Source organism: Micromys minutus, assembly GCF_963924665.1.
Source record: "Micromys minutus genome assembly, chromosome: 26".
Classification (NCBI taxonomy): Eukaryota; Metazoa; Chordata; class Mammalia; order Rodentia; family Muridae; genus Micromys; species Micromys minutus.
Window position 1 is genome coordinate 661,084 of NC_137961.1, and position 26,802 is coordinate 687,885.

General features: G+C 38.3%; 1 protein-coding gene across 3 annotated transcripts; it reads right to left on the reverse strand.

Annotated features, from left to right (window-relative positions):
- Positions 1-805: 805 nt before the first annotated feature.
- GDAP1 (ganglioside induced differentiation associated protein 1) lies at positions 806-26,401 on the reverse strand. Of its 3 annotated transcripts, none has more exons than XM_080938716.1 (6): positions 26,276-26,401; positions 24,688-24,880; positions 7,597-7,770; positions 6,321-6,415; positions 4,918-5,032; positions 806-3,853 (listed from the first exon to the last, which is right to left on the reverse strand). In XM_080938716.1, the coding sequence occupies exons 1-6, from the start codon at positions 26,390-26,392 to the stop codon at positions 3,471-3,473; spliced, it is 1,077 nt and encodes a 358-aa protein (XP_080794842.1). In that variant the 5' UTR covers positions 26,393-26,401; the 3' UTR covers positions 806-3,470. The 3 variants fall into 3 exon arrangements, with proteins under 3 accessions (XP_080794842.1, XP_080794844.1, XP_080794843.1); XM_080938718.1 differs by having other exon boundaries at positions 24,833-24,880; positions 26,276-26,312; XM_080938717.1 differs by lacking the exon at positions 7,597-7,770.
- Positions 26,402-26,802: the final 401 nt, after the last annotated feature.

Genomic DNA, 26,802 nt, shown 5'->3' on the forward strand with positions numbered 1-26,802 from the left:
AATAAATAAATCTAAATTTCCTTCTGTGTTTTTTACAGTGGTGCCTTTTTCTCCTCTGACATGAGTTACATGTTCACTTGGCTTTCCACGGGTATTGCCTTTAGCTTGGTGAATTCAAGGAAGATAAGGACAAGAAGATTTCTGCTTACTTTGCTTGTGTCAGGATAACATTAAAATAGTACTCAACTTCTAGCTGCTAGGCTTACGGAGGCTGGAAATGCAGGTGGTAGTTTCTACATTCACCATCCATATCCAACTAAAGGAAAAGACATGGTTGTGTCAAAAATATAAATTATCCTGAGAGCAATCCATAAAACTTACTAAAAACTCGGTCGCCATCCTGGATGTGACTTAAGTGCCCTGCTCTAATAACATCAACATTCCTCTTTAGGCTGCCACTCAGTATAGCCATAAAGTGTGTATTTCAATGGACTTGGTGACTTACACGGAAAACATGGCATACTACATGTCCTCAGAACCACACTGCTTACTTCCCTCTATTACTTCTCATCGTTTGTGTTCCTTTCTTTTTCAATGTTGTGCTGGGATTAAATCTGAGCCTTCTGAATGTTGATGAGTGTTCCACCACTGAGCAAACCCAATCCAGATGATTTTATTTTTAAGTGAAAATATGTAATTTTTAAAGACTATTTTGAAGTAGCTCTTTGTGGCCAAGAAAACATTTATTTTTAAATTATTTTTATTGATCTTACAGACAGAATAATATTGTTAACTTCCTATGACAGTCAACAATACCATTACAACTTTGATATCAATAACAATAGTTACTAAAACTTGAGCAAGCAGTTCACCAGTTTTGAGAATCAAAAGGTATATAATGGCAGTATCAATAAAATAGTATACATGTGTTAAGAAAGAAATAGACAACATAACATTTTACTGCCTATCTGTAACATTTATACTATTTTTTTTCCACACAAGAAGCACATTGACTATTTACCAATGATCCTGAAAAAGAAGATGCATCCACTCTGGCTAACAGTGGCTGTGTATCTCCTTAGTTTGATATCATACTGTCCTGTCATCACTCAGAAAGCATAAAATATCAACACTATATTTGCCTCAAGCTTTTTCAAAGATGACTAATCTTGATGAAGATGCCCTCACTTCAGAAACTTAAGGTCATTGATGTTTATCTTCACTTGAAACCTTCACACATGCTGAACCTAATGGAACACGGTCTTAGACTACTGGGTGAACAGCGACATCTAGTGGTCAGCGTGTTATCACTAGACAAATATTTTTAAAGAACTAATGTCAGGAATACTTACCTATAAGACAGTGAAGAGGCTCAGATGCTTCGCCTTTAACACTGGCACACATCTACTTCCAAATAAATTACATATAAAAATTATAATTTCCCAGTGATTTCCCGATTCCATAATTACATATATTGAAAAGTCATTCTTTAACAATCCTTTCACAGGTAAATAAATACCCTTTCTTGGTGCCGCTCTTTTTATTTCTATCCGAATATTGTAAGAAATTCTAAATTACTAGTTGGCTAATTTTATGGTTGTTGTATAAATACAATGATAGCAATATCCCAGCAACAAGCAGCTTCAAAGTCTCTGCACGACACTCTGACAGGCAGCAGGAGACATGAGAGCTGCACCCATTTCATCATCACGGATGTGAGCTCACTTGGGAGTGCTATTAGTTTTTTGTTTTGTTTTGTTGTTGTTTTCCTTTTACAAACAGGGCATATCCTGCTTATATGGGGTTTATTTTAGTACATCTGGCTTATGAAATGGAATAAAAATCAAAATGGAATTGCAGAATTGTTTTTGCCATCAGAAAGCCATTGTTTGCTAGTCATGGCATTTTCCTATTAATAAAAAGTCAGTACATTCTTTAGCTATGTGCACAGTTCACCTGAGGCTATCCAAGCAGGCTTTCTCTTTACTCACGGTTTTTGGACAAGTTTCTCATCAGATTCCTGAAGCTTCTCCTAAGGCTTTGACTGTCAGCTCCAGGAAGACTGCCTCCCTGCTTCAATTGGAGGTTTTTCCTGAGCACAAATCACGAATTCTAGTCCACTGGTTGTTTCTAGGTCATCTGAGAACTCTCTTCCGTGTGGACTGAGATATACCCCAAATACTTAAACATACACAAATGAATATGGGTGGGCATCACTAGCTATATACTTTATCCCTACCAAATTAACTGTCGATATCTAATGCTAGCTTCTCCTTTTCTCTTTGGTATAAAGCTTTGCCAATAATCATAAACAAATACAAACCCTGGCCAACAGTTTGTGCATGAATGTACCAGTCTCGCAAATAAAAATAAGCACATTTACCTCTCATCAAATTATCCACTACCAGTCATAAGCCATATTTACCTGAGACATTCATCTACATTTTACTTATATGCATAAAGAGGAATGTAGAGGCCAAGGTTCCCAGGACTGAACACGGTCATCCACAGGAAAGTATCTCACATGGTCATGGAGCCATGAAGACCACCCTACTATCCCTTTACACGTTCATATAAATGCTAGACATATGTTCCAATGGTCATCTCATAATCAAGTACATACTAGCTTTATCTTATTAAAGCAACAAGTATAACTCATAATTAAGGTCAAATAAAGTGTTTTCTATGAAATGTGTAGATTTCTCCCCAGTATACTATCCCTACTAACTTCCCAGCCCTCTCCTCCCTCCTAGCAGTTCTCAGTTAAGGAGGAGACATGATCACAAGTAAAGTTTCCCAAGAAGAGAGACAACCATTGGCAGCAGTGGAGACCATCTACACTAAATGTACTTCATTCTCTCATTTTCTTTCTCCCCTTTCCCATTTTTCTTCTTTATTTATGCCTAAAGCTGCTAGTGGTAGATGAAAAAGTACAATGTCCTGTTGGTATCTGAACCCTGTCAAATGTAACAAAGATGATTTGAGTCCTAGAAGAGGATCCTGCAACTGCTTAACACCCAGAACTTCAGTCACTCTCTGGTAAAGCACCATGTGTAGTCATTGGTTAGTATTACTGTCTGCTCCTAATTACAACCTCTCAAAGATAACTGAGAACATGAACTTACAATTTCTATCAAAGGTCTCTCATCCATCTGTCAGCAGGGACAGAAGTTAGTCATGTTGTCTATGAAAGAAGAAAGGAAGGAGGGAAGAAAGGAAGGAAGGAAGGAAGGAAGGAAGGAAGGAAGGAAGGAAGGAAGGAAAGAGAGAAAGAGAGAAAAAGAAAGAGATAAATAAAGAGAGAGAGAGACAGACAAAGAGAGAAACAGAAAGACAGAGAGGGGGAAAAGAGACAGAAAAAGAAAGGGGGAAACACATCATTAGCTCCTTTCCCCACATGAACTCCCCAATGAATAATATAAAGTATGCTTTCTACTAGTTGCCAAGGATAAGTCTTCACTGGGTCTGGAAGAGTGGATGAGGGTCTAGTGGAATGGTTAGACGTGCTGCTGCCACAGAGGCCAACAAACCTAGAAATAATTTGGTCTGGGTCTAAGTGCTAATATCATGCTGCCAAGTCTCCTTCTGAAAAGCATAAATGCAAAATATCCCATTCCTACAAGCAAACCAACCACAAGGGTGCTGCCAAGAACTTTCGGGGCTCTTTTCTTGGCCACCCGGAATGCTGTTGGCAGCACTGCAGAGATTAATATATTGTTGACATGTCCTAAAACCTTGTTAAATGTTTTTCTCTTCAAGACACGCTCATAATAGGTTTCCAAGTTCGGTCTCTTTCCATGTCCCCAGTTTCTCCTTGCAAACCCCAGGAACTTCAGCCGATGCAACGTGACAGCCAGCGAGACGTCTGCCAGTGTAAAGGATTCTCCACAGAGCCAAGGGTGGTTACCCTCCTCTAATCAGAGAAAGGGAATGAGAATTAGGACAAGCATTATACAGACAGACTACAGCTCCCATTTGCAGTCTGAGCCTTAAGGGAAAAGACAATCACAGGTCAACTTGACCATACAGTCATGCAGTTATCCTAAACTAAGAGAGACTTATTTGACATATATCAGCCACAAGCGTTCCATTGTTTCTTGTCATTATCATTTATATAATACACCATAAAAGCTACTTTCATACCCTTCACATCATACTATTATTAGAAGTAATCAAGAATGACTTCAGGTATACAGGAGGATAAATATATAAATACCAAATCATTTTATATAAAGGACCTGACTATCCATGAAGTATGGTATCTTCAGTTGCTCCTGAAATCAATCAGCCCTCATGGAACAGAAGAATAGTTACATTTTCTTAAAGCAGACGGAAGTCATTCTTTCTTTTTATTTTTTTAAGACTTTTTTTTTAAAGACTGGGTTTACTCTATCTCTGAAAGTTCTTGAACTGCTGGTAATGCCTCTGCCTCAACCTTCTAAGTACGGGGATGACAGGTCAGAGCTGTCAAACCAAGCTGTGCCCCTGTTGTTTGGGTAACACTGTCTTTGGTTAAGATGCATAAATAGCCCCCATGTATAAACATGGATTGCTGAAGCAAGCTAGAAATGCTCTGGAGCTTACTATATGCACTTGCTTCCACTTGCTTCCACTTTATACTTTAGAGTCAAGCTATTTCCCTAACTGAGGGGAAAAAACAGAGAGGACATACAAGAAATTATCCGGGTTATTCAATCAAACCTCTCTAAAGGTTTGACTTGAGAAGCTAGTTAAGGACACATCTCCCAATCATCATTGAAATTATGCAGAAAGCCTTTCTTGAGTCACATTTCTCATAGATACAAACTAGATTACAACTAGATACCATAGATCTTCTGAATTAAATAGCATATTTAAAACTGCCTCTGAATAGTAAAAAATCCAGAAACAGATTATAGAACATAGTTAGAGGGGTCTGAGAATGTTCCTACAAATGCCCTTAGTGTTTCATCAAAAAGAAAGCCAATGAGAACCTACCTGGAGTTTCTTCATTTCTTCTTTGTAACTCAGTTTCCACCTGATCCAAGACCTTCTCCAACTCATCAAGAATTTTCTTCAAGTATTTGACATTGTCATGATCAAGCAGCTTTGACTAATTAACAACCCAAAAAGAAGCTATTTATGCTCCTAACAACAACAGGTAAACTATACACAAAGTCGATTTCACATACATATACATGCATACTTTTAGAATCAAGACCTATTCGTTTTGCATAGTTTTTTAATGAGGAAATATAAAATAACTTTGTAGGGCTAAAGCAAAATAAGGAAATAGTTCAGCTGTGAGATCAGCTCAGGAGCAGACCCAGTATTTAATGGCCACTCCTGGGAGGCCAGTTAACCAGTAAGGACAAATAACATGAGAAAAGATTCTCCTCTAGCACTTAACTCAAGAATAGAATTTCAAACACCTTAGGTGACTAATGAGAGCATCAAGAAAAAAGCAGGTATTAGAGAGAGCTCAGTCTGTAAAATGCTTATCTTGAAAGCATAAAGACCAAGAGTTCAAGAACCAGAACCTGTTTTCATAAGACTAGAAGTGGCAGAACACATTTGTAACACCAGATTGAGGAGACAAAGACAAACAGACCCCTGGACCTCAGATTGCCTAGCCAAATCAGTAAGACCCAAGTCAATAAGAGATGTTGTCTCAAAAATAGGGGGTAGGGGGGCCCCCAAGAAACACATATTGTTACCCTCTGGCCTCTACATGCAGAAATGTGCACATGCATATACACATACCAAAAGGGGAAAGAAAGAATATAAGAGAAGTCTAAACATGATTGTAGAAGGTAAGGAGAATGACTATGGAGGGTGTACTCTGAGCCCATCTAGCTAAGAGCGTATAAAAGGAAGTCAGGAAGCTGAGGGAGAGTTGCAAGGTCTGCTTGTTATACACACAACAGGAAACCTTCCATGTGCTGTCTGTGCATGGGCAAAGAACCAACAGAAGGTAAACGAATGACGATTATTGACGTTCCTTATAATGAGAAGAACAAGTCACCCAAGACACAAAGGTCTTAAAGTGGCAGATTAACTGCTGAGAGATTCTTATATTTTATTAACCAAAACTTATACATATCACCTTCCAGCCTCAATAGCTCCTTACCATAATTATCACTAGGTCTGACTATCAAACATAATAAAGAATTTTTTTTTTGTTTGAAAGTTTGTTTTTTGTTTGGGAGTTTTTGATACTGTATCTCCCTTTCCAGGACAGCCTAGAACTCAGTGATCCTCCTGGCTCATATGCTGCTGAGTATTTCTAAAAGTAGAGCACATGCCACAGGAACCACATGCACCAATAATCTACAATAATACAAGATGTTCTAGAAACAGCATCCTTCTTTTTCAGAAAGAATAAGTGGTATGAAGTATACCTTAAGTCGCTTCTGCTTGGCAATGTATGCCTCTTGTAAGTCAGGGTTTTCTTCAGCAAGTTTCTTCAGTTCAGACTCTGTGTTACCAATCTGACCTGATAATAAAAACATTTTAAATGAAAAAAATATTCTCCTCCTCATGGCACAAACATAATGAGAAGTAAAAACATTTCCTGGTGAGAATGTGAGTTCTGGGACTGGTGGCCTGCCGATACCTTGGACATATTTTGCCTCAGTTTCCTCATTTAAAATGTATTGAGAAAATGCCTAGCACACAATCTAAGGACTTCATAAGAAACTGTTGTGGGCAGCTCCAGCAAGGCTTGGCACCTTCGTGCTCTATGACACTGGACTGTCTTACACTTCTTCTGATGAAAGGAAGGAAAAACCTTGTTTAAAATAATGTTAACTATAGGTAATAAGGTTGTAGCCAGCTTGTATTTCAAATCGTATTATAAATACTTAGGAAGAGAAGGAAGAAGATAAGGACAAAGAGTGCTAGGGAGAGGGCAGTGGGGAGAAGAGAGGAGAAAGGAGAGAGAAGAATGGAAAATGGAGGAAATAAGAAATGGGGGATAAAAGTATCAAATGGGAACAAGGAAAAAGTAATAGAACCAACAGGTAAGACATCATTTAAGAAAAAGCCATGGTTTCTGTGTTTAGAAGACTTGGGATTGAGTGTCTCCAAACACTCCTGAGTGTGACCAGTGCCCACTCTGTCCTTCCTAGCCATAATCAACCATGCTGCAAAACACACTTTCCCCCTACTCCACATCTCACACACTGACACTACCTATCCTCAAGACAGGAAGCAGGGAATAAGCTGGATCATAACTCAATCTCAGAAAATTCCCAATCATCAATCACAGAGGCGCTGGCTAGACAGCCTCTCAACCAGCTTCCACCCTTCATGAATATGTGAACTGAGTTACCACACATCCAAGAGGTTGTCGGTCATTCTGGTTCCCAGTTCTTTTTGAGAACATGTCATGTTCTCAACCTTTCTATCAGTTACCTTTCTAAGTTTTATCCAAGTTTGGCCTCAAGATCAAAAGCTGACAAATTAGACCTGATAGATAATATATATCTAGTTAAACTCAGGAACAGGTTAACCTGACGGGTTATTGAATTGATGTAGTCCCATGCATAGCCATGAAGCAAATTCAGCAATCCTATTCCCCCATTTTCCCTCAGTGACCAGAAGATATAGCAAGTCTCAAAAATGATACAGAACTCCAAGTAGAATCAGTCCCTGGCCTCTGAGATTTTTACATACTGCGAATCCTTGTGGTTGCATAAGCTGGGATCATGGAGTCCACAGTGAGCTCAGGATGTAAAATGCAGCCATGTGTGTAAGCATCCATCGGCAAGGAGTCAAGAAGCTCTCGGTAATGCTGCACCCGTGGGTAATACATGCTTCCTTCATCAGGCATTAACCTGGGTGTTCTTTCTAAAACACACATAGAAAATATAAATACAAAATTGGAAAAAAAGCTACAAATAAGATAGAACATTAAAAAGCAAAACCCTAGTGCTCCATTATTAACATCTCACTGTAGTTGTACATTCACAAAATGAAGTCTTTCTAGCCCAGACATTCAACATTTGAAATGTTCCAGATCAGAATTCAAACCATGACCTGCCAGTGCCCTCTCATCTTTCCCCCTTTGTAATTCCTGCTCAACCCTCAAGTCCAACCCTCAGGTCCATCACTTCCTCATGAAACATGCCCTCACCTCCTATACCCAACTGTCTCAGTTGTACCTTCCTATACATGCCATAAAACCCAACTGTGCTCTGCTACAAGCCTGTCACTTTGTACATAGTTGCATCTTTCCACTTCATGAATGCTTCGAGGATAAGAAACTATGGTTTAGGCTGTAAAGGGTAGCTAGTAGCTATTAAGGAAAGACAATCGAAGACCACTCTTTCCTGTGTGTCAACCAACACCATGAGTAACCCCACTGATATTACGTGAGCATGAAATAACAATCTATATAAAGTAGGAAAGGCTTTTTCTCAAAAAAATCATTTCACTGTTCCTAGATTTCTAGCAATTTAACTCTGGCAAATTCATTCTGCCTAAATCTTCACTACATAGTGAAAAATCTAGATTGTAAACCCCTTGTGATCTGGGAGCACATAACATGCTTCATTAAGCCCTTCAAGCTTTGACACATACTTAGTACATGATAAATTATAGTAAGTGAGCACATCCTCAGGTTCCCAATTACTCTTGGTTACTTACACTAGGAAGTCCTGTAGTACTTAGTATAGAGGCTAGAATATGATACTGGAATGTTAACCCAGCATCCCATAGCTACTCTAGGTAAAACAAAACAAATGTATCCTGGTCACTACTAATAATACTAGGCTCTACTTATGACACCATCATATTTTCTAAGAACTTACATTTCAAAGAGTATCCACAAAGAAAAAAAAGTGAAGGATAAAACCCAAAGGGCAAGGCTATAGCACTTCATAATCACTTCCCAGTCTGCCTATTAAACTGTTCTGAAAAATACCAACTTCTTGCTTCCACTAATGCAAGGAAGAGCCTCAATATTTATTTACTCGTGTCTTGGCTCAGGTTCTATATTTAATTCAGAATGCCCTGAGCATCTTACATTCATTCTTAAAGACTGACAATTCAGAGTTGGTTACCATTAACAGAGCATTTCAAGCAAGATGTTCTAATGCCAGACAAAGAAGAACAAGCATTTTAATCCAGACAGCAATTTCTGACTCTCAAAAAGAAAAGAATAATTCATTCCTCAGACCAGTAGGCAATTGTCTGATTCCCCAGCTAGACAGTACAATGCTAAAGGCTGCCTTAGAATAATAGCAAAGCATGAAACACACCACCTAATTACAGACCCCATGTAAGAAAAAGACAGGGAAGCAACCTATAATACATCCAGCCTCTCAACACTACACGCCTTAATTAGCTCCTTACACAGACTTTTCAGGACCTCATCACTATTTCCAGTCCCCCAACTAATCCATTTCCATGAGACAATAAACCAGAAGCTATGAAATACTGAAGTCCTCTTGCCCTTGCATATGCCTCTGAGCTTGTCTCAAAATAATAATGTCCTTAGATGTGTAAAATAAAAGACATGGCACTACAGAGGTTATTAAAATATATTAACAAAATAAACTCATTTATATAATATTGACATATACTTCTTCAATACATTATGAGTATCCATAATCAGATCTGATAATTCCCTAATATAAAAATATCAAAATATCTATAATAATTTTCTACGCTAGAGACATATCTCTGATTCCTGTTGGTGACAAAGTCAATGCACTCTTAACTGCTTTGGGCTGCCTATATTAGTAATGAAAGAATGGCAGAATCCTGTTAGAAATATATAAAGTTAAAGACAAGTTTTACACCCATCTAAGAACTCAATTCTCCCTCCATTCATAGATCCACAGAGTTCTCAATGTGTGACCTGAAGATTCACAGACTTCCCAGAAGCATATTGGGGGAATTCACAAATTCTAGACATTTTAAAGTAACACCGTGATACTGATGGTTTTTAACTCCTGTTACATCTCCAGTTATAAGCAAGCTTTCCAGGGGCCACATAAAACATACTGGCTCTGTGACACGTGGCAGTCTTGGACACTTGAATGTTCTGGGACATTAAAACTTTTCTGGTTCATTTCTAAATAGTAAATATTGACCCATATAAATGAAAGCACTCAAGTGTCCTCAATAGTTTTTAATGACAAAGAGATCCAAAACCCTTAAGCAGCACTGCCTTGGCAGTCCAGGAGCCTCAGGTTAATAACCATAAACAGTACATTTTTGAACACTTCCCAAATGACAATTTTATGGCTCCTGGGTAGAAATGCTTTCTGGTGCCAAGCCCTGGAGCTTTCTCCAAAAGAATCTACCACTTCCTTCCCAGGAAAATGATGGAGAGAAAGAATAATAACATTTAACTGTTTTCTGGCTAAGTCTGTCTTCTTCAAAAGAGAACAAACACTTAAAGCCATGGATATAATTTTCTCCTATGTAGTGGCCCACTGGTAGTGTCACTATCTGCTGAAGAACTTTGTCAGGCACAATCTAAGATGCCCACTTCACCCATGCCCTTGTCCAAGATCCCTTTCCCCAAATATTTCACAGGCCCTGTCCGGCGCTTCGTAGGCCACCTCCTTTGAGAACAAAGCACAACAGCATTCACTGCCTCTGGAAAGTTCAAAAGACAGCAAGTCGTATGCCTGCAAATCCAGCATTTAGCAGCCAGTGTGGGCTATGTAGTGAGTACTCAAACAACCGAACAAAAAGACCAGTGTTAAATTATATTTCTCTTGAATTATATACATGTTCCCTCCAGTTTACTTTCTAATTCTTCCATAGAGTGCCACTGTAAAGATATTTTTAAAGTACATATATTGGTATTCTCCCTCTGTCAGCAGTGTGGATAATATAAAGCATATGGGGTCTGGAAAGGAAGTGAGGGGGTTGTAAAAGCCGGTAATAAAAGGAGGTGAAAGCATTGGAAATAAGGCTGCAATAATGTGAGCTAGGTTTAGTGACTTGAAGAATAATAAATGGGAGCTAGGGGGCTGGTTCAGTAAGAATATTTGCTAATCATTTACAAGGCCCTGGATTAAATCTCAAATACCTAAAACACTGATATATATAAAATGTTTTAAATAAGATGATTTCAGAATTATTATTCTTTTAATGTTATGTTTAAGTTTCAGTAGTGACAAAATTGTGTTTAAAATTAATTTATATTTCCTAAACATATTTCTATATTGTTTTTTATTATACCAGAACAATTTATTTGCAAACCAAATCCTACTTTTTAGCAGTATTTTAAATGATATACAGACAGCAGACATGATTTTCTGAAAACTATTATATATGAAATTATAAAAACACTATAGTCTTTCAACAGAGGAATAGATATAGACAATGTAGTACATTTTGTACTACAGCTATTAAAAACAATGGCTACATGAAATTCTTAGGCAAATGAATGGATCTAGAAAATATCATCCTAATGAGGTATCCCAATCACAAAAACAAAAACAAAAACAAAACAAAATAAAAACCTCACTGATACATGGGTATTAGCCCAAAAGCTTGGAAGACCCAAGATATAATTCAAAGACCACATGAAGCTCAAGAAGAAGAATGACCAAAGTGCAGATGCTTCAGTCCTTCTTAGAAGGGGGAAGAAAAATGTTCTCAGGAAAAATATGGAGACAAAGTTTGGAGCAGAGACTGAAGGAGAGGCCATCTAGAGACTACCCCACCAATATACAGTCCAATATACAGTCCAATATAAGCCCAGTCAATATTGCTGATGCCAAGAAGTGCATGCTAACAGGTGCACGATATAGCTGTCTCCTGAGAGGCTCTTCCAGAGCATGACAAAAACAAAGGCAGATGCTTGTAGCCAACCACTGAACTGAGAACAGGGAACTTAATGGAGGAGTTAGAGAAAGAACTAAAGAAGTTAAAGGGGTTTGCAACCCCATAAAAACAACAATACCAGCCAACCAAAGCTCCCAGGGACTAAACCACTATTCAAGGAGCCCACATGGACAGACCCATGGCTCCAGCTGCACATGTAGCAGAGGATGGCCTTGTTGGGCATCAGTGGGAGGAGAAGCCCTTAGTCCTGCCAAGGCTTGATGTCCCAGAGTAGGGGAATGCCAGGGCAGAGAGGTGGGAGGGGGTGGACGGGTGGGTTAACACCCTCATAAAAACAGGGGGAAAGGGGATGAACTAAGTTGAATGGAAGGGAATCCAGGAAAGGGGATGACATTTAAAATATAAATATATCCAAGAAAAAAAAACCACTCTATAACATCCAGGATTGCAGGTTGTCAATGAGATATTTGGCAATAATAAAAATCATATGTTCTAGTATTTTCTATATATTTCATGCCACTTTTTAATATTATTTGTTATCATTTAGATATTCGATGTATTTACATTTCATATGTTATCCCCTTTCCACCCTATCCTATTCCCCCTCCCTCATCCCCTTGCTTCCATGAAGATGGTTCCACTTCCAACCACCCACTCCCACCTCATCACCTTGGCATTCCCCTACACTGGAAAAACCAGCCTTCACTGGATGAGAGGTCTCTCCTCCCACTGATGCCAGACAATGCCATCTTCTACTACATAGGCATCTGGAACTATGGATCACTCCATATGTACTCATTGGTTGGTGTTTCAGTCCCTGGAAGCTCAGGGGAAGGGGGTGGTTAATATTGTTGTTCTTTCCATGGGGTTGCAAACCCTTTCAGCTACTTTAGTCCTTTCTCTAACTCTTCCATTGGGTCCTCCTGTTCTGTCTGATGTTTAGCTGCAAGCATCCTCATCTGTACCAGTATGGCTCTGGTAGGGCCTCTGAGGAAACATCCGAATCAGGCTCCTGTCAGTAAGCACTTCTTGGCATCAGCAATAGTAACTGGGTTTGGTGGCTGAATATGGAATAGATCCTTAAGTGAGACCATCCCTGGTTAATCTTTTCTTCAGCCCCTGCTCCACTCTTTGTTCTTGTATTTCCTCCTGTGTGTATTTTGTACTCCCTTCTAAGAAGGAATGAAGCATCCAACTTTTGGTCTTCCTTTTCTTTTTTTTGTTTTTTTTTTTTGTTTTGTTTTGTTTTGTTTTTTTTGAGCTTCATAAGGACAGTGTATGATTTCTTGGGTATTCCAAGTTTGGGGCTAGTATCCACTTATCAGTACGTGCATATCATGTGCAGTCTTTTGTGACAGAGTTACCTCACTCAGGATATTTTTTAGTTCCATCCATTTGCCTAAGAATTTCATGTAGTCGCTGTTTTTAATAGCTTCATTATGTAAATGTATCACATTTCCTGTATCCATTCCTCTGTTGAAGGACATCTGGGTTGTTTCCAGCTTCTGGCTATTATAAATAAGGTTGCAATGAACATAGTGAAGCATGTGTCATTGCTATATGTTGGAGCATCGTCTGTGCATATCTGGGTCTTCAGGTGGCACTATGTCCAATTTTCTGAGGAACCACCAGACTGATTTCCAGAGTGGTTGTACCAGCTTGCAATCCCACCAACAATGGAGGAGTGTTCTTCTTTCTCCACATCTTGCCAGCATCTGTGTCACCTGAGTTTTTGATCTTAGCTATTCTGACTGGTGTGAGGTGGAATCTCAGGGTTGTTTTGATTTACATTTCCCTGATGACTAAGGATGTTGAACATTTCTTTAGGTGCTTCTCAACCATTCAGAATTACTCAAAGAAATGAGAATTCTTTTTTTAGCTCTGTGCCCATTTTTTCAATAGGATTATTTGATTCTTTGAAGTCTAACTTCTTGAGTTCTTTGTATATATTGGATATTATATATACAGATATAGGATTGGTAAAAAATCTTTTTCCAATCTGTTGGTTGCCAATTTGTCCTATTGACAGTGTCCTCTGCCTTAAAGAAGCTTCCATGAAGTCCCATTTGTCAATTCTTGATCATAGAGCATGAGTGATTTGTGTTCTGTTCAGGAAATGTTTCTTGTGCGTATGTGTTCTAAACTCTTCCCCACTTTCTCTTTTATTAGTTTCAGTGCATCTGGTTTTATCTATGATTGACTTGGACTTGAGCTTTGTACAACATAAGAATGGGTCAATTTGCATTCTTCTACATGCTGACTTCTACCAGCTCCATTTCTTGAAAATGCTGTCTTTTTTTCCATTGAATGTTTTTAGTTCCTTTGTCAAAGATCAAGTGACCTTAGGTATGTGGGTTAATTTCTGGGTCTTCAATTCTATTTCATTGATCTACCTGCCTGTCTCTGTACCAATACAGTTTTGATCACTATTGTTGCTCTGTAGTACAGCTTGAGGTCAGGGATGGTGATTCCCCCAGAAGCTCTTTTATTGTTGAGGATAGTTTTCCTTATCCTGGGTTTTTTGTTATTCCACATTAATTTGCAAATTGCTATTTCTAAGTCTATGAAAAATTGAGTTGGAATGTTGATGGGTATTGCATTGAATCTGTACATTGCTTTCAGCAAGATGGCCAGTTTTACTATATTAACCCTGCCAATCCATGAGCATAGAAGATCTTTCCATCTTCTGAGATCTTCTTTGATTTTTTTTCTTCAGAGACTTGAAGTTCTTGTCATGCCAATCTTTCACTTGCTTGGCTGGGATCACACCAAAGTACTTTTTATTAGTTGTGATTATTGTGAAGTGTGTTGTTTCTCTAATTTCTTTCTCTGCCTGTTTATCCTTTGAGTAGAGGAAGGCTACTGATTTAATTTTCATATCCAGTCACTTTGCTGAAGTTATTTATCAGGTGTAGGAATTCTCTGGTAAAATTTCTGGGGTCACTTAAGTATAATGTCATAACATCTGCAAATAGAGATATTTTGACTTCTTTCTTTCCAATTTGTATTTCTATGCCTTCTTTTTGCTGTCTAATTGCTCTGGCCAGGACTTCCAGTAATATATTGAAAAGGTAGGGGGAGAGTGTGCACGCTTGTCTACTCTCTGATTTTATTGGGATTGCTTCAACTTTCTCACTAATTAGTTTGATGCTGGCAACTGGTTTGCTGTATATTGCTTTTATTATGTTTAGGTATGGGCCTTAAATTCCTGATCTTTCCAAAACGTTTATCATGAAGGTGTGTTGAATTTTGTCAAATGCTTTCTCAGCATCTAATGAGATGATCATGTAGGTTTTTTTTTTTTTTTCTTTTCTTTTCTTTTCTTTTGAGTTTGCTTATATAGTGGATTATGTTGGTGGATTTCCATACATTGAACCATCCCTATATCCCTGGGATGAAACATAGCTGATCATGGTGAATGATCATTTTGAGGTATTCTTGGATTCAGTTTACAAAAAATTTATTGAATATTTTTACATCAATATTCAAAAGGGAAGTTGTTCTAAAGTTCTCCTTTTTGTAGTGTCTTTGGGTAGTTTGGGTATGAGCATAATTATGGTGAGAAGAATGAATTGAGTAGTGTCCCTTCTGTTTCTATTTTGTGGAATAGTTTGAAGAATATTGGTATTAGGTCCTCTTTGAAGGTCTGATAGAATTCTGCACTAAAGCCATATGGTCCTGGGCTTTTTTTTTTTTTTTTTTTTTTTTTTTTTTCCGGTTGGTTGGGAGATGTTTAATGACCACTTCTATTTCTTTAGCAGTTATGGAAATGTTTAGATGGTTTATCTGAGCCCAATTTAACTTTGGTATCTAGTATCTGTCTAGAAAATGATCCATTTTCTCCAGATTTTCCGGTTTTGTTGAGTATAGGCCTTTATAGTAGCATCTGATAATTTTTTTAATTTTCTCAGTTTTTGTTGTTATATCTCCCTTTTCATTTCTGATTTTATTAATTTGGATGCTGTCTCTCTGCACTCTAGTTAGTCTGGCTAAAGCTTTTATCTAACTTGTCAATTTCCTTAAAGAACCAGCACCTGGTTTTGTTCATTCTTTGTATAGTTCTTTTTGTTTCTACTTGATTGATTTCAGCTCTGAGTCTGATTATTTCCTGCCATCTACTCTTCTTGGGTATATTTGCTTCTTTTTGTTCTACAGCTTTCAGGTGTTCTATCAAGCCGCTAGTGTATGCTCTCACCAGTTTCTTTTTGGAGGCACTCAGTGCTATGAGTTTTCCTCTTACTATTGCTTTCATTGTATCCTATAAGTTTGAGTATGTTGTGCCTTTATTTTCATTAATTCTAAAAAAAAGTCTTTAATTTCTTCCTTAACCAAGTTGTAATTGAGTAGAGCATTGTTCAGCTTCCATGTCCATGTGGGCTTTTTGTTGTTTATATTGTTGTTGAAGACCAGCCTTAGTTCATAGTGATCTAATAGGGTGTATTGGATTATTTCAATATTCTTGTATCTGTTGAGGCCTGTTCTGTGACCAATTATAAGGTCAATTTTGGAGAAGGTGCCATGAGGTGGTGAGAAGGTATATTCTTTTGTTTTAGGATGAAATGTTCTATAGATGTCTGTTAAATCTATTTTTTCATAACTTGTTAGTTTCACTGTGTCTTGGTTTAGTATCTGTTTCCATTATCTGTCTGTTGATGAGAGTAGGGTATTAAATTCTCCCACTATTATTGTGTATGGCAAAATATATGCTTTGAGCTTTAGTAGTTTCTTTTATAAATGTGGATGCCCTGGCTTTTGCAGCATAGATGTTCAGGATTGATAGTTCATCTTGAAGGATTTTTCCTTTGATGAGTATGAAGTGTCCTTCCTTTTTGCATAACTTTTGGTTGAAAGTTGATTTTATTTGATATTAGAATGGCTACTCTAGCTTGTTTCTTGAGACCATTTGCTTGGAAAGTTTTTTCCAGCCTTTTACTCTGAGGTGGTGTCTGTCTTTGTCATTGAAATGGGTTTCCTGTATGCAGCAAAATGCTGGGTATCCAGTCTGTTAGTCTATGTCTTTTTATTGGTGAATTGAGTCCATTGATGTTAAAAGATATTAAGAAATAGAGATTGTTGTTTCCTGTTATTTTTGTTGTTAGAAGTAGAATTATGTTTGTATGGCTATCTTCTTCTGGGTTTGTTGTAAGAAAATGACTGTCTTGCTTTTCCTAGGGTGTACTTTCCCTCCTTGTGTTGGAGTTTTCCATCTATTATACTTTGTCGGGCTGGATTTGTGGAGAGATACTGTGTTGGTTTGATTTTGTCATGGAATATCTTGATTTCTCCATCTATGGTAATTGAGAGTTTTGCTGGATATAGTATCCTGGGCTGAGATTTGTGTTCTTTTAGGGTCTGTATGACATCTATCCAGGATCTTCTAGGTTTCATAGTCTCTGTTGAGAAGTCTGGTGTAATTCTGATAGGTCTGCCTTTATATGTTACTTTACCTTTTCCTTTACTGCTTTTAATATTCTTTCTTTGTTTTGTGCATTTGGTGTTTTGACTATTATATGACAGGAGAAGTTTCTTCTCTGGTCCAATCTATTTGGAGTTCTGTAGACTTCTTGTACGTTCATGGGCATCTCTTTCTTTAGGTTAGGGAAGTTTTCTTATATAATTTTTGAAGATATTTATTGGGCCTTTAAGTTGAAATTTTTTTCTCCCTTCTACACCTATTATCCTTAGGTTTGGTTTTCTCAGTGTGTCCTAGATTTCCTGGATGTTTTGGGTTAGGAGCTTTTTGTACTTTGCATTTTCTCTGACTGTTGTGTCAATGTTTTCTATAGTATCTTCTGCACCTGAGATTCTCTTTTCTCTTATATTCTGTTCGTGATGCTTGCATCTATGACTCCTGATCTCTTTTCTAAGTTTTCTATCTCCAGGGCTGTCTCCCTTTGTGATTTCTTTATTGTTTCTACTTCAATTTTTAGAACCTGGATGGTTTTGTTCAATTCCTTCACTTGTTTGGTTGATTTTTGTGTTACCTTTTTAAGGCCTCTACCTGTTTGCCTGTGTTCTCCTGTAGTTCTATAAGGGAGTTATTCATGTCCTTTTTAAAGTTCTTGATCATCATCATAAGGTATGATTTTAAATACAAATCTTGCTTTTACAAATTATTTAATATACAAATAAAATCTTGATTTTAAATACAAAAATAAAATACAAATTTTAAATACAAATACAAAAAATAAGGTATGTTGGGATATCCAGTACTTGCTGTGGTGGGAAAACTGGATTCTGATGGTGCCAGGTCTCTGTTGCTAAGGTTCTTGCTCTTGCCTCTTGCCATCTTGTTTTTTTTTTTTTTTTTTTGGTGATGTTAGTTGGTCTTGCTGTCTCTGACTAGAGCTTGTTCCTTCTGTGGGCCTGTTGAGTCTATAGGTTTAGAGGTGAGAGTACTCCTGGGAGATCAGCTCTCTGCTGGCAGGTTTTTGGGCTTGGTAGCAGTGCGTCAGCCTCATCTCTGAGCACAGATGGAGGCCAGTCCTAGGCAGCCCTGTGATTCCTGTGCCCTGTGTGCTCCCAGCGGGTTTCTCTTTGAACAGCCAGTAGAAAGTGGGGTCTCACTGTGTGCTTAGGAGTGTGAATATTTCTGGGAGATCAGCTCTCTGTGAGCAGGTTTTAGGTCCAGATGGCAGTGAGACAGCCCCAGCTCTGGGCGCAGATGGAGACTGGAAGGATCCAGTCCCAGGTAGCCCAGTGATTCCTGTGCCCTGTGTGCTCCTGGCTGGTTTGTCTTTGGACAGTCAGTGAAGAAAAACTGAGGTCTCACCTGTGGGCTTAGAAGTGAGAGTGCTTCTGGGAGATTGGCTCCCTGTAAGCAAGTTTTGTGTCCAGGTGGTGGTGGAACAGCCCCAGCTCTAGGTGCAGATGGAGATCAGAAGGGTCCAGTCCCAGGCACCCTGAGATTACTGTGCCCTATGTGCTCTCAGCAGGTCTCTCTTTGGACAGTCATTGGAGAGAAAGTAGGGTCCCACCTGTGGGCTTAGGAGTGAGAGTATTTCTGAGTGATTAGCTCTCTGCAGGTAGGTTTTGTGTCCCGATGGCAGTGGGACAGCCCCAGCTCTGTCTTTCATTAAATTTTACTGACAGATTTAAAATATCACAAGACATAGTTGAATTTAAATATCAGAATTGGTGTGTTTATTTATCTTGTCCTGTCTCCTATTCCTGTGTTTGCTTACTGTAGTATCTCACCTAGCTTAATTAGTGTGATCCTTTAATATAATTTTCTTTATTATGCCGGATTGAAAAAGGTGTCATCAGGAGAAAATTTTCTGAACAAAACACCAATGGCTCAAGCTCTAAGGTCAAAGATTAACAAATGGGACTTAATGAGATTGCAAAGTTTCTATAAGGCTAAGGACATTGTCAAGAAAACAAAACGGCAGCCAACAGAATGGGAAAAGATTTTTACCAACTCCACATCAGATAGAGGCCTAATATCTAAGGTATACAAAGAACTCAAAAAGCTAGACACCAGAGAATCAAATAACCCTATTAAAAAATGGGGTACAGAGCTAAACAAAACGTTCTCAGTTGAGGAACACCGAATGGCCAAGAAACATCTGAGGAAGTGCTTGACATCCTTAGCCATCAGGGAAATGCAAATCAAAACAACCCTGAGATTCCACCTCACACCACTCAGATTGGCAAAGATCCAAAACTCAGATGACAACAGATGCTGGTGAGGTTGCAGAGAAAGAGGAACACTTCTCCACTGTTGGTGGGGTTGCAAACTGATACAACCACTCTGGAAATCAATCTGGCGATACCTCAGAAAATTGGACATAATACTACCTGAAGACCCAGCTATTACACTTCTGGGCATATACCCCAGAGACACCTTAGTACACAACAAAGATATATGCACCACAATGTTCATAGCAGCTCTATTTATAATAGCCAGAAGCTGGAAAGAACCCAGATGTTCTTCAGAAGATGAATGGATACAAAAATTGTGGTACATTTACACAATGGAATACTACTCAGCCACCAGAAACAATGACTTAACCAAATTCTCAAGAAAATGGCTGCATCTAGAGAATATCATTCTGAGTGAGATAACCCAGTCACAAAAGAACAGACATAATATGCAGTCACTGATAATGGGATGCTAACCCCAGAGGCTCGCACTGCCCCAGAAACAACTCACAGACTGTATGAAGTCCAAGAAATAAAGAAAACAAAACAACAAAACAAAAAAATCTTTATACAACAAGAAAACTTTGACTATTTCCATGTTACAATTTGTTTTACATGTACTTTATGCTCATTGTACCTATTAAGTTTTCAATGCATACTATCAAACCTTTAAAAATATCAAGTACTGACTAAAAAATATATTCATACAGTTTTATGTGAAAATTATTTTAAAATCTGAAAAAAAAGTACTGACAAAAATGTATTGTATAATTTTATGCAAAAAATGCTTAAAATCTGTACATTTATCTTTGTTTTGTAAAATAAAGTTTTTTAAAAAAAAGAAAAAGGTGTCATGGACATAAAACATTCTACAAACTGAATACTAACACCATATGCACATGTTAAGGACAGGTAAGGTATTCTTGTCAAACTGTAGATAGAAAGTATCTTTGAAGACTAAAAGGTTTCTAATGATTTGAGGTCTGTGAACTATCCTTGCACATCCCATGAACTTACACCTAATTAATGTCTGTTAAATGGTCCTGAGAGAATGGATATAAAGAACACTCTCAGCTGACACTCTGATGAGAAGTTATAATGAAGAACTCCTAAATTCTTCCTTAGTCAAAGTCTTGCCTTTGGGAATATCAATCATATCTCCATGAGTCTACTTTCAATAATAATAATAATAATTAATAATAATAATAAAGGTTCTATTGTCCAACTTAGACAAACATTATTTTAGTTTTAGACTCAAAGAGAACATCCTGATCTGTACAAGTGCCAATTATTTAACAGATATCCCAAAAGCATAGGATGTGAATATCTGAATATGGATGCACAAAATGATTGAGCAAAACACTGTTTTTAGCATAATTCTCAATGATTGGCTAACAAAGGATAATAACTCACAGTAGAGACACCACTTCACAACATTCTGGTCTTTAGTCAAATGACTATACCTACAGGGCTCTAATTATAACTACAGATAATGATGCACCTCATAAAACCAAGCTCATTATCTATCACCCTACTAGTCCTGTAAAGTCCATTTTAGAGAGACAAATGGCAAACATTGTGACCAGTTTAGAATGCAGAGCACTACAAGTTTCTGGTCTGGACAGAAGCAATACTTTTAAAAACAACCTAAGACCACTCTAGCCTGGCAACTTACTAACAATCAGGTCATTTACACATTGCAACTAATTCTTAAAACCAAAATTCATGTGTTACATTAGCCTTGTTAAACCTCTTGGTTTTCTGGTTTATGCTTATTCCACAAGAAATGTTGCATAAGATAGTTTTCATTTTAATGATCCTAGCTTTTCCATCATTCATAAATATGGCACCATTTATTTTAATTAATTTTTAAAATTTCATATGCATTAGTATTTTACCTGAATGTCTGTCTGTGTGAGGATGACTAATCTGGAACTGGAGTTACAGACAAATGTGAGCTGCCATGGGGGTGCTGGGAATTGAACCTGGATCCTTTGAAAGAGCAGCCAGTTCTCTTAACCACTGAACCATCTCTCTAACCCCAGTACCATTTCTTTACTATCCCTACTCATTTGTATATTAAGCTCAACTCGGGAAACAGAAACTTTAAAAAACCACCACTGGGGGATAGCAGGGTAGCTTAGTGATAGACCATTTGCATGAAATCAGCTGTGGGTTGACTCCCAAAACTTTAATCAGCCAATTAACCAATCAATAAAAAGCACTACAAAACCCCATCCAGGCTTGCAGATATTTCAATAATTTGTTCATTTTATTCATTCAATATTATTTATTAAATATCTATTCCGAAGTACCTACTTGAAGGGAGCATAGGGGCACAGTTTTGAATAAAGTAGTTTCTGACCTACAGTGAGTTAAAAGTAATTCAAATATCAATAAGTAAAATAAGGGTTTATAGCTTATTATATTATTATTATTATTATTATTATTATTATTATTATTATTATTATTATATTATATTATAAGGGTCAACTTAATATACTAAGTCTGTCATTAGTATTCTTCAGTGTGGCAATTAATTCATCTGCAGATGAGTTTTACTTAGTCATAGCTGTCGCTTTATTCCATAGGAATTTTCTATAATCTCAAAGATTCTACTTGGATCAAGATACATTATAGAGTGAACCATGGCTTACACACAGTAAACACATTTTAAAGGTATTTATAACATTCTCCAGCAATATATAACTTAAGTTAGTTCCTTCTACTAACAGAAATAAAGACTGAAAATATAAAGTTCTCTTTTAAACTTTGGCAACATTATCAGTTGCAGAAATAAACAGTCCCAACCAGCTAGTATTCCACTCATTCCTCTTTCCCAAGAAGGTAGTTTTCCAACTGGAAAGGGTGAAAGAGGAAAAAAAAGTTGACAGTACATTCTAGAACTTTGCCAGATAGAGTAATCTGCAGACAACAAGAGTTTACTCAACAGACTCTCTATACGGTCAAAAACTCCGCATTGTAAACAATCCCTCAGATGGTGCCGATGGTGTTGGCGATGCTAGTGATGGAACACACTTTGATAAGGGTTTGTACTTCAGCTGCTCTGTTCTTTGACAATGGGATGGCATTTGGTTATATATTGTTTGGCTCTTTTCCTCTTTTCTGAGTCCTTAGTGGTATATACTAGCTGTCTGTGGTAATGCTTATGTTTGTTGTTTCTTTAAATCTCAGTATCCTGAGGTAAATTCTATCTTGACCTGCAAACTGGTCTGGTTGTCATATCTGCCCAAAACTATAGGTGTCACAATCTTTTTAATTTTCTCCAATTGGATAACTACTCCCCTGGGAATGCAGAACATGAAGTAAGAGTAGGTTGGATTTGTTTTACCTTACAATGGCAAATTCCACCACCCAGTCCATTGGTTACAAAAGATCTTCAACAGAGTACCAGCAGCATCCAGCTAGAAGTGAGAACTAACAGCTCTACCCCAGACACTCAACCAGAACTGAAGCCCATGACTCCCACATTCCCATCCTGTCACTTGGCCACAGTGCTTTATCTCAGCAATAAAGTGATCAAAAGAAATAGTTATTTCCACATAGTATCTGAGAACAACCTGAGCTACTTACTGAATTCTACTTCAAAAACAAACCAACCAACAAAATCTATTTTACCCCATTTGGTCATGCTCTATATACAGCTTAGCAAAACTCAGAATATTTTTAGCTTTACTATCATATAATAAAAGCAAATGCTAAGGAAAATGTTAAGTAAGCACCTATAATTTAATATAAAGCATTGTTTCTTATGACGTAAAGAATAGGCAAAAGTGAAGAAAGACCCAGAATAATGATATAAGCTATATTATTAGTTCAAGTAATGTTCCAGATGTTTAAGTATTATTTCTCATGTTTTACATAGGTAGTGTATATATGATTATATAATATATAACATTATATTGTATATAAGAAAAATAATATCTAACTATCTAAATTTTAGTCATTTAAAATAGAATTATTATGAAATTATTTTTGCTTTGTTCCTATTATTCTAATCAGTTTTCCCAAGAAATATAAATTAATAACAGTCTTATCCATTTCCAAAAAGCTCAAGTTAAGAAAATGTATCTTAAATCTATTTTTCTTCATTTTTTCAGCACAATCCTCAGCATATAAACATATAAGAATAGCTAGTAATGGTGAAAAGTAGCTTTTTACACTGGTTGGTTTAGGCCAAGGCCAACTTTAATTAAATCTTCCAATAGAGTTCTGCATTATTAACACTTAAATTGAGAATGATGGCACTTCTCCACTGAAATAAAGACTATGAGTTCCTAGTCTATTTCCCCTATGAAGTCTAATAACCATTTTCTTCCTAGGTACCTCAGATGCTTTTGGGCCCATTAATTTCCTTCCATTTGGGTTGTATGCTGAGCCTAACTGCCCAGGTAGCACCAGCACAGCAGGAGACAAGCAGCTGGATCACTTGGAGAGCAGTGTCTGGCAGAGAATTAAAATGAAAGCCTGGAGCCATGGGCTCCACTCTCAAGTCTGCTAGTGGTCAGCCCTGCCACTGTGCCAATCTGGCCCTGTCACCAAGCTACAACTGACCTCAGGAGCTATCAACAGAAGCAAACAAGACCATTTGAATGTGACAAAGAAAATGGCAAATGGCATAGGCCCGAAAACTTTGAAGCCCAAAGACCCCATCACAAATGGCTACATTACCTTAGACAAATCCTCTACTTCTCTTTCCTCACATGCAAAATGGGATGACAAGTCTCCTCACCTCTCTCACATTCCACACCTGTTCCCAATGAGCTCATGTGGCAACTGACTAAAATCAAAATATAGAATGCCTAGCACATAAGCAATCATAAGTGATCAATAATTTAAAACATTATACATGTTTAAACCTGAAATTCTGTAGTAAGGATAAGAATTCAAACCATGCAAAAGTAATGAAAGCAAACGATTCTCCCTTCTCTAGTATTGATTCTTCTTTTTCTCATTTTTAAGATGAAATTGATTTACACAATATACACTAAGAATCAACATCATGAATCATACTTTAAAGATAATAAATTGCCACCATGACAAGTGAAAGTGAATTTGAAAGTTTTGATATCAACACTGCAACTCCACTTAAGATTCTTTCAAACATTTGCACTGGCTGATTTGAATTTTGTGTTAGGCCTACATTTTTGTGCTTATGGAAATGGAAAAGGTTTTTAAATCACTAAATCAGCATAATAAAATAGAGAGGGAGGGAGAGGGAAGGAGGGAAAGAGAATGGGGGTGCTTATATTCAAAATAAAGCCAAGAAATCACAAATAGCCTTAACATTACCATCCAGGAAAGTCTGCTCAAGATAATCAATGATCTGAGTGGCCTCACAAATTATGTTTTCCCCGTGGATAAGGACAGGCACTTCTCCAGTTGAGTTCAAACGCATAAACCAGGGCTCATTGTGCTCACTCAGGGGCAGACTTACATCATGTTCCTCGCACTTCAATGCCTTTTCAGCAATTACCAAGCGCACCTGCAAGAGTTCACATGGGGTTACTACTGTTTTCACCTTCCCTGGATACAGCTATACAACCCTGGTTGGCTTCCTAAGCCCAGCAGCACTTTAGAAGTTCACTCAATGAAGTCTGTTCCTAGAAGGAATAAATAACCATTCTGGCAGCTTACTGCTAGACATGACAAAAGAAAAATATCAGAAATGAAAAGTATTTTGTCCTCATTACAGTCATTTCTTTCTTCATCACCACTGTGGTCATTGTGCCCTAAACCAAACTATGTGTTCTCCGCAGATGTACAGGACTGGAGAGCTGGCATAGCAGTTAAGGCAGTGGTTCTCAACCTGAGGGTCAAACAACCCTTTCACTGGGGGGGGGGGGGGACCAGCTATCCTACATATTAGATATTTATGTGACAATTCATAACAGCAGCAAATTTACAGTTATAAATAGCAATGAAAATAATTTTATGACTGTGTTCACCACAACATGAGGAAGTGTATTATAGGGTAGCATTAGGAAGATTGAGAAGCACTGGTTTGACTGAATGTACTGGTCTTGAGGATGGCCCAAGCCTGATTCCCTGCACTCACACTGGGTGGTTCACAAGGGTCTCTAACTCCAGCTCTAGATGAATCCACTAAAAAAACCACCTTAAGTACAAATATGTGTGTGTGTGTGTGTGTGTGTGTGTGTGTGTGTGTGTGTGTGTGTATGCCTTTGTTAAAAAATGCAAATGTAGGGAAATAGAAGCAACGTCATCCATTTGGTGAGGGGCAGTACCTTTACATGTTTTTATCTTGCCCCCACGCCAGACCACCCTTCAGATGATAGGGATTACCAAACTTTGGGCCTGCTAGGCAAGTATTCTCTGAGCTAAACACCTAACTTCCTTATTTTATTTTACTTTTAAGGAAGAACCTGTCATGGTGACCCAGACTTGCAATCCCAACAGTAGAAGAGCAGAGATAGAAAAGTTGGCGTGAATTCAAGGCCAGCTCGGTCTACCCAACAAGTTCAGGTTGGTTGGGCAGGGTTGCACCTCCAGACCCTGTCTCAAAACTATAATTTTTTTTCCTTCCTTCCTTCCCTCCCTCCCTCCTTTCTTCCTTCCTTCTGGGGGGGTTGGGAGTAAAGTAGATCAAGGGGTTCCAGGAAGGCACTTTTCTTCCCTCACTCTCCAAGGCAAAACCTCTAGGCCAAAAGCAGAACGCGATGCTTCTTAGTGGCGTGTCCTAAGTGGCAGTGACGCAGGCACTGCCTTTAGGAGTCTTCTCGCTTCTGCTGGTCCTGCACTTAGCGCACCTCAGTTCTGACAGAACCCAGGCGACGGGCTGCCTGGAAGCCCTCTGGTCACGCCAGGGTGGCTGTCCCGGTGCTGAATCCGAGGGCGGCCCTCGACTACTGGCGGTTACCTTTTGAGAGCTGAAGGAGTGCGTCCAGTGGTACAAAATAAGAGGGACCTCCGCGTCCGGCTGGCCTTCCGCCCTCAGGGGCACGCCTGCCCGTGCCTCGTCCTGCTTCCGAGCCATTTCGGGGTGCAGGGGCTCAGGCAGCCTTGTCAGTAGGACAGCTCGCTACAGAGGCTTACTGCGGCGTCCTTTGGTTTCCCTAGGTCCCCTGCTGCGTAAAGGACGTGCTCCGCGGACGAACTGGCTTCTGGGAAATGTAGTTTCTACCCAAGGAAACTGTGCTGCCTAGTGGGCCGAGACCCTTGAGAGGTCATCTGTGAGATGTAATGGGATGACTTTTAGGTAGAGACATTTTCTAAAATATAACTGTCTGGCTTTTGTGGCAAGAAAAAAATGATGACAGCAAATTACTCGTGGTCTTTGGACGTTGCTTAGGCATAAAAGCACCAGTTTCACAAGACATTCAGGGCATTTACTTAAATAGGAAAGTTCCAGTGAGCAAAGCAGTAGTATTAAGTATCAATGAATTT

Bases quoted from the DNA above. Each gene is read 5' to 3' on its own strand.
- GDAP1 (XM_080938716.1), bottom strand. From the start codon at position 26,392: ATGGCTCGGAAGCAGGACGAGGCACGGGCAGGCGTGCCCCTGAGGGCG. The intron at 6,416-7,596 runs GTATGTAAAAAT...TTTTATTATCAG, and splicing joins TGCAACCACAAGGATTCGCA to GTCAGATTGGTAACACAGAG. The intron at 3,854-4,917 runs GTAGGTTCTCAT...TTCTCTGATTAG, and splicing joins AAGAAATGAAGAAACTCCAG to AGGAGGGTAACCACCCTTGG.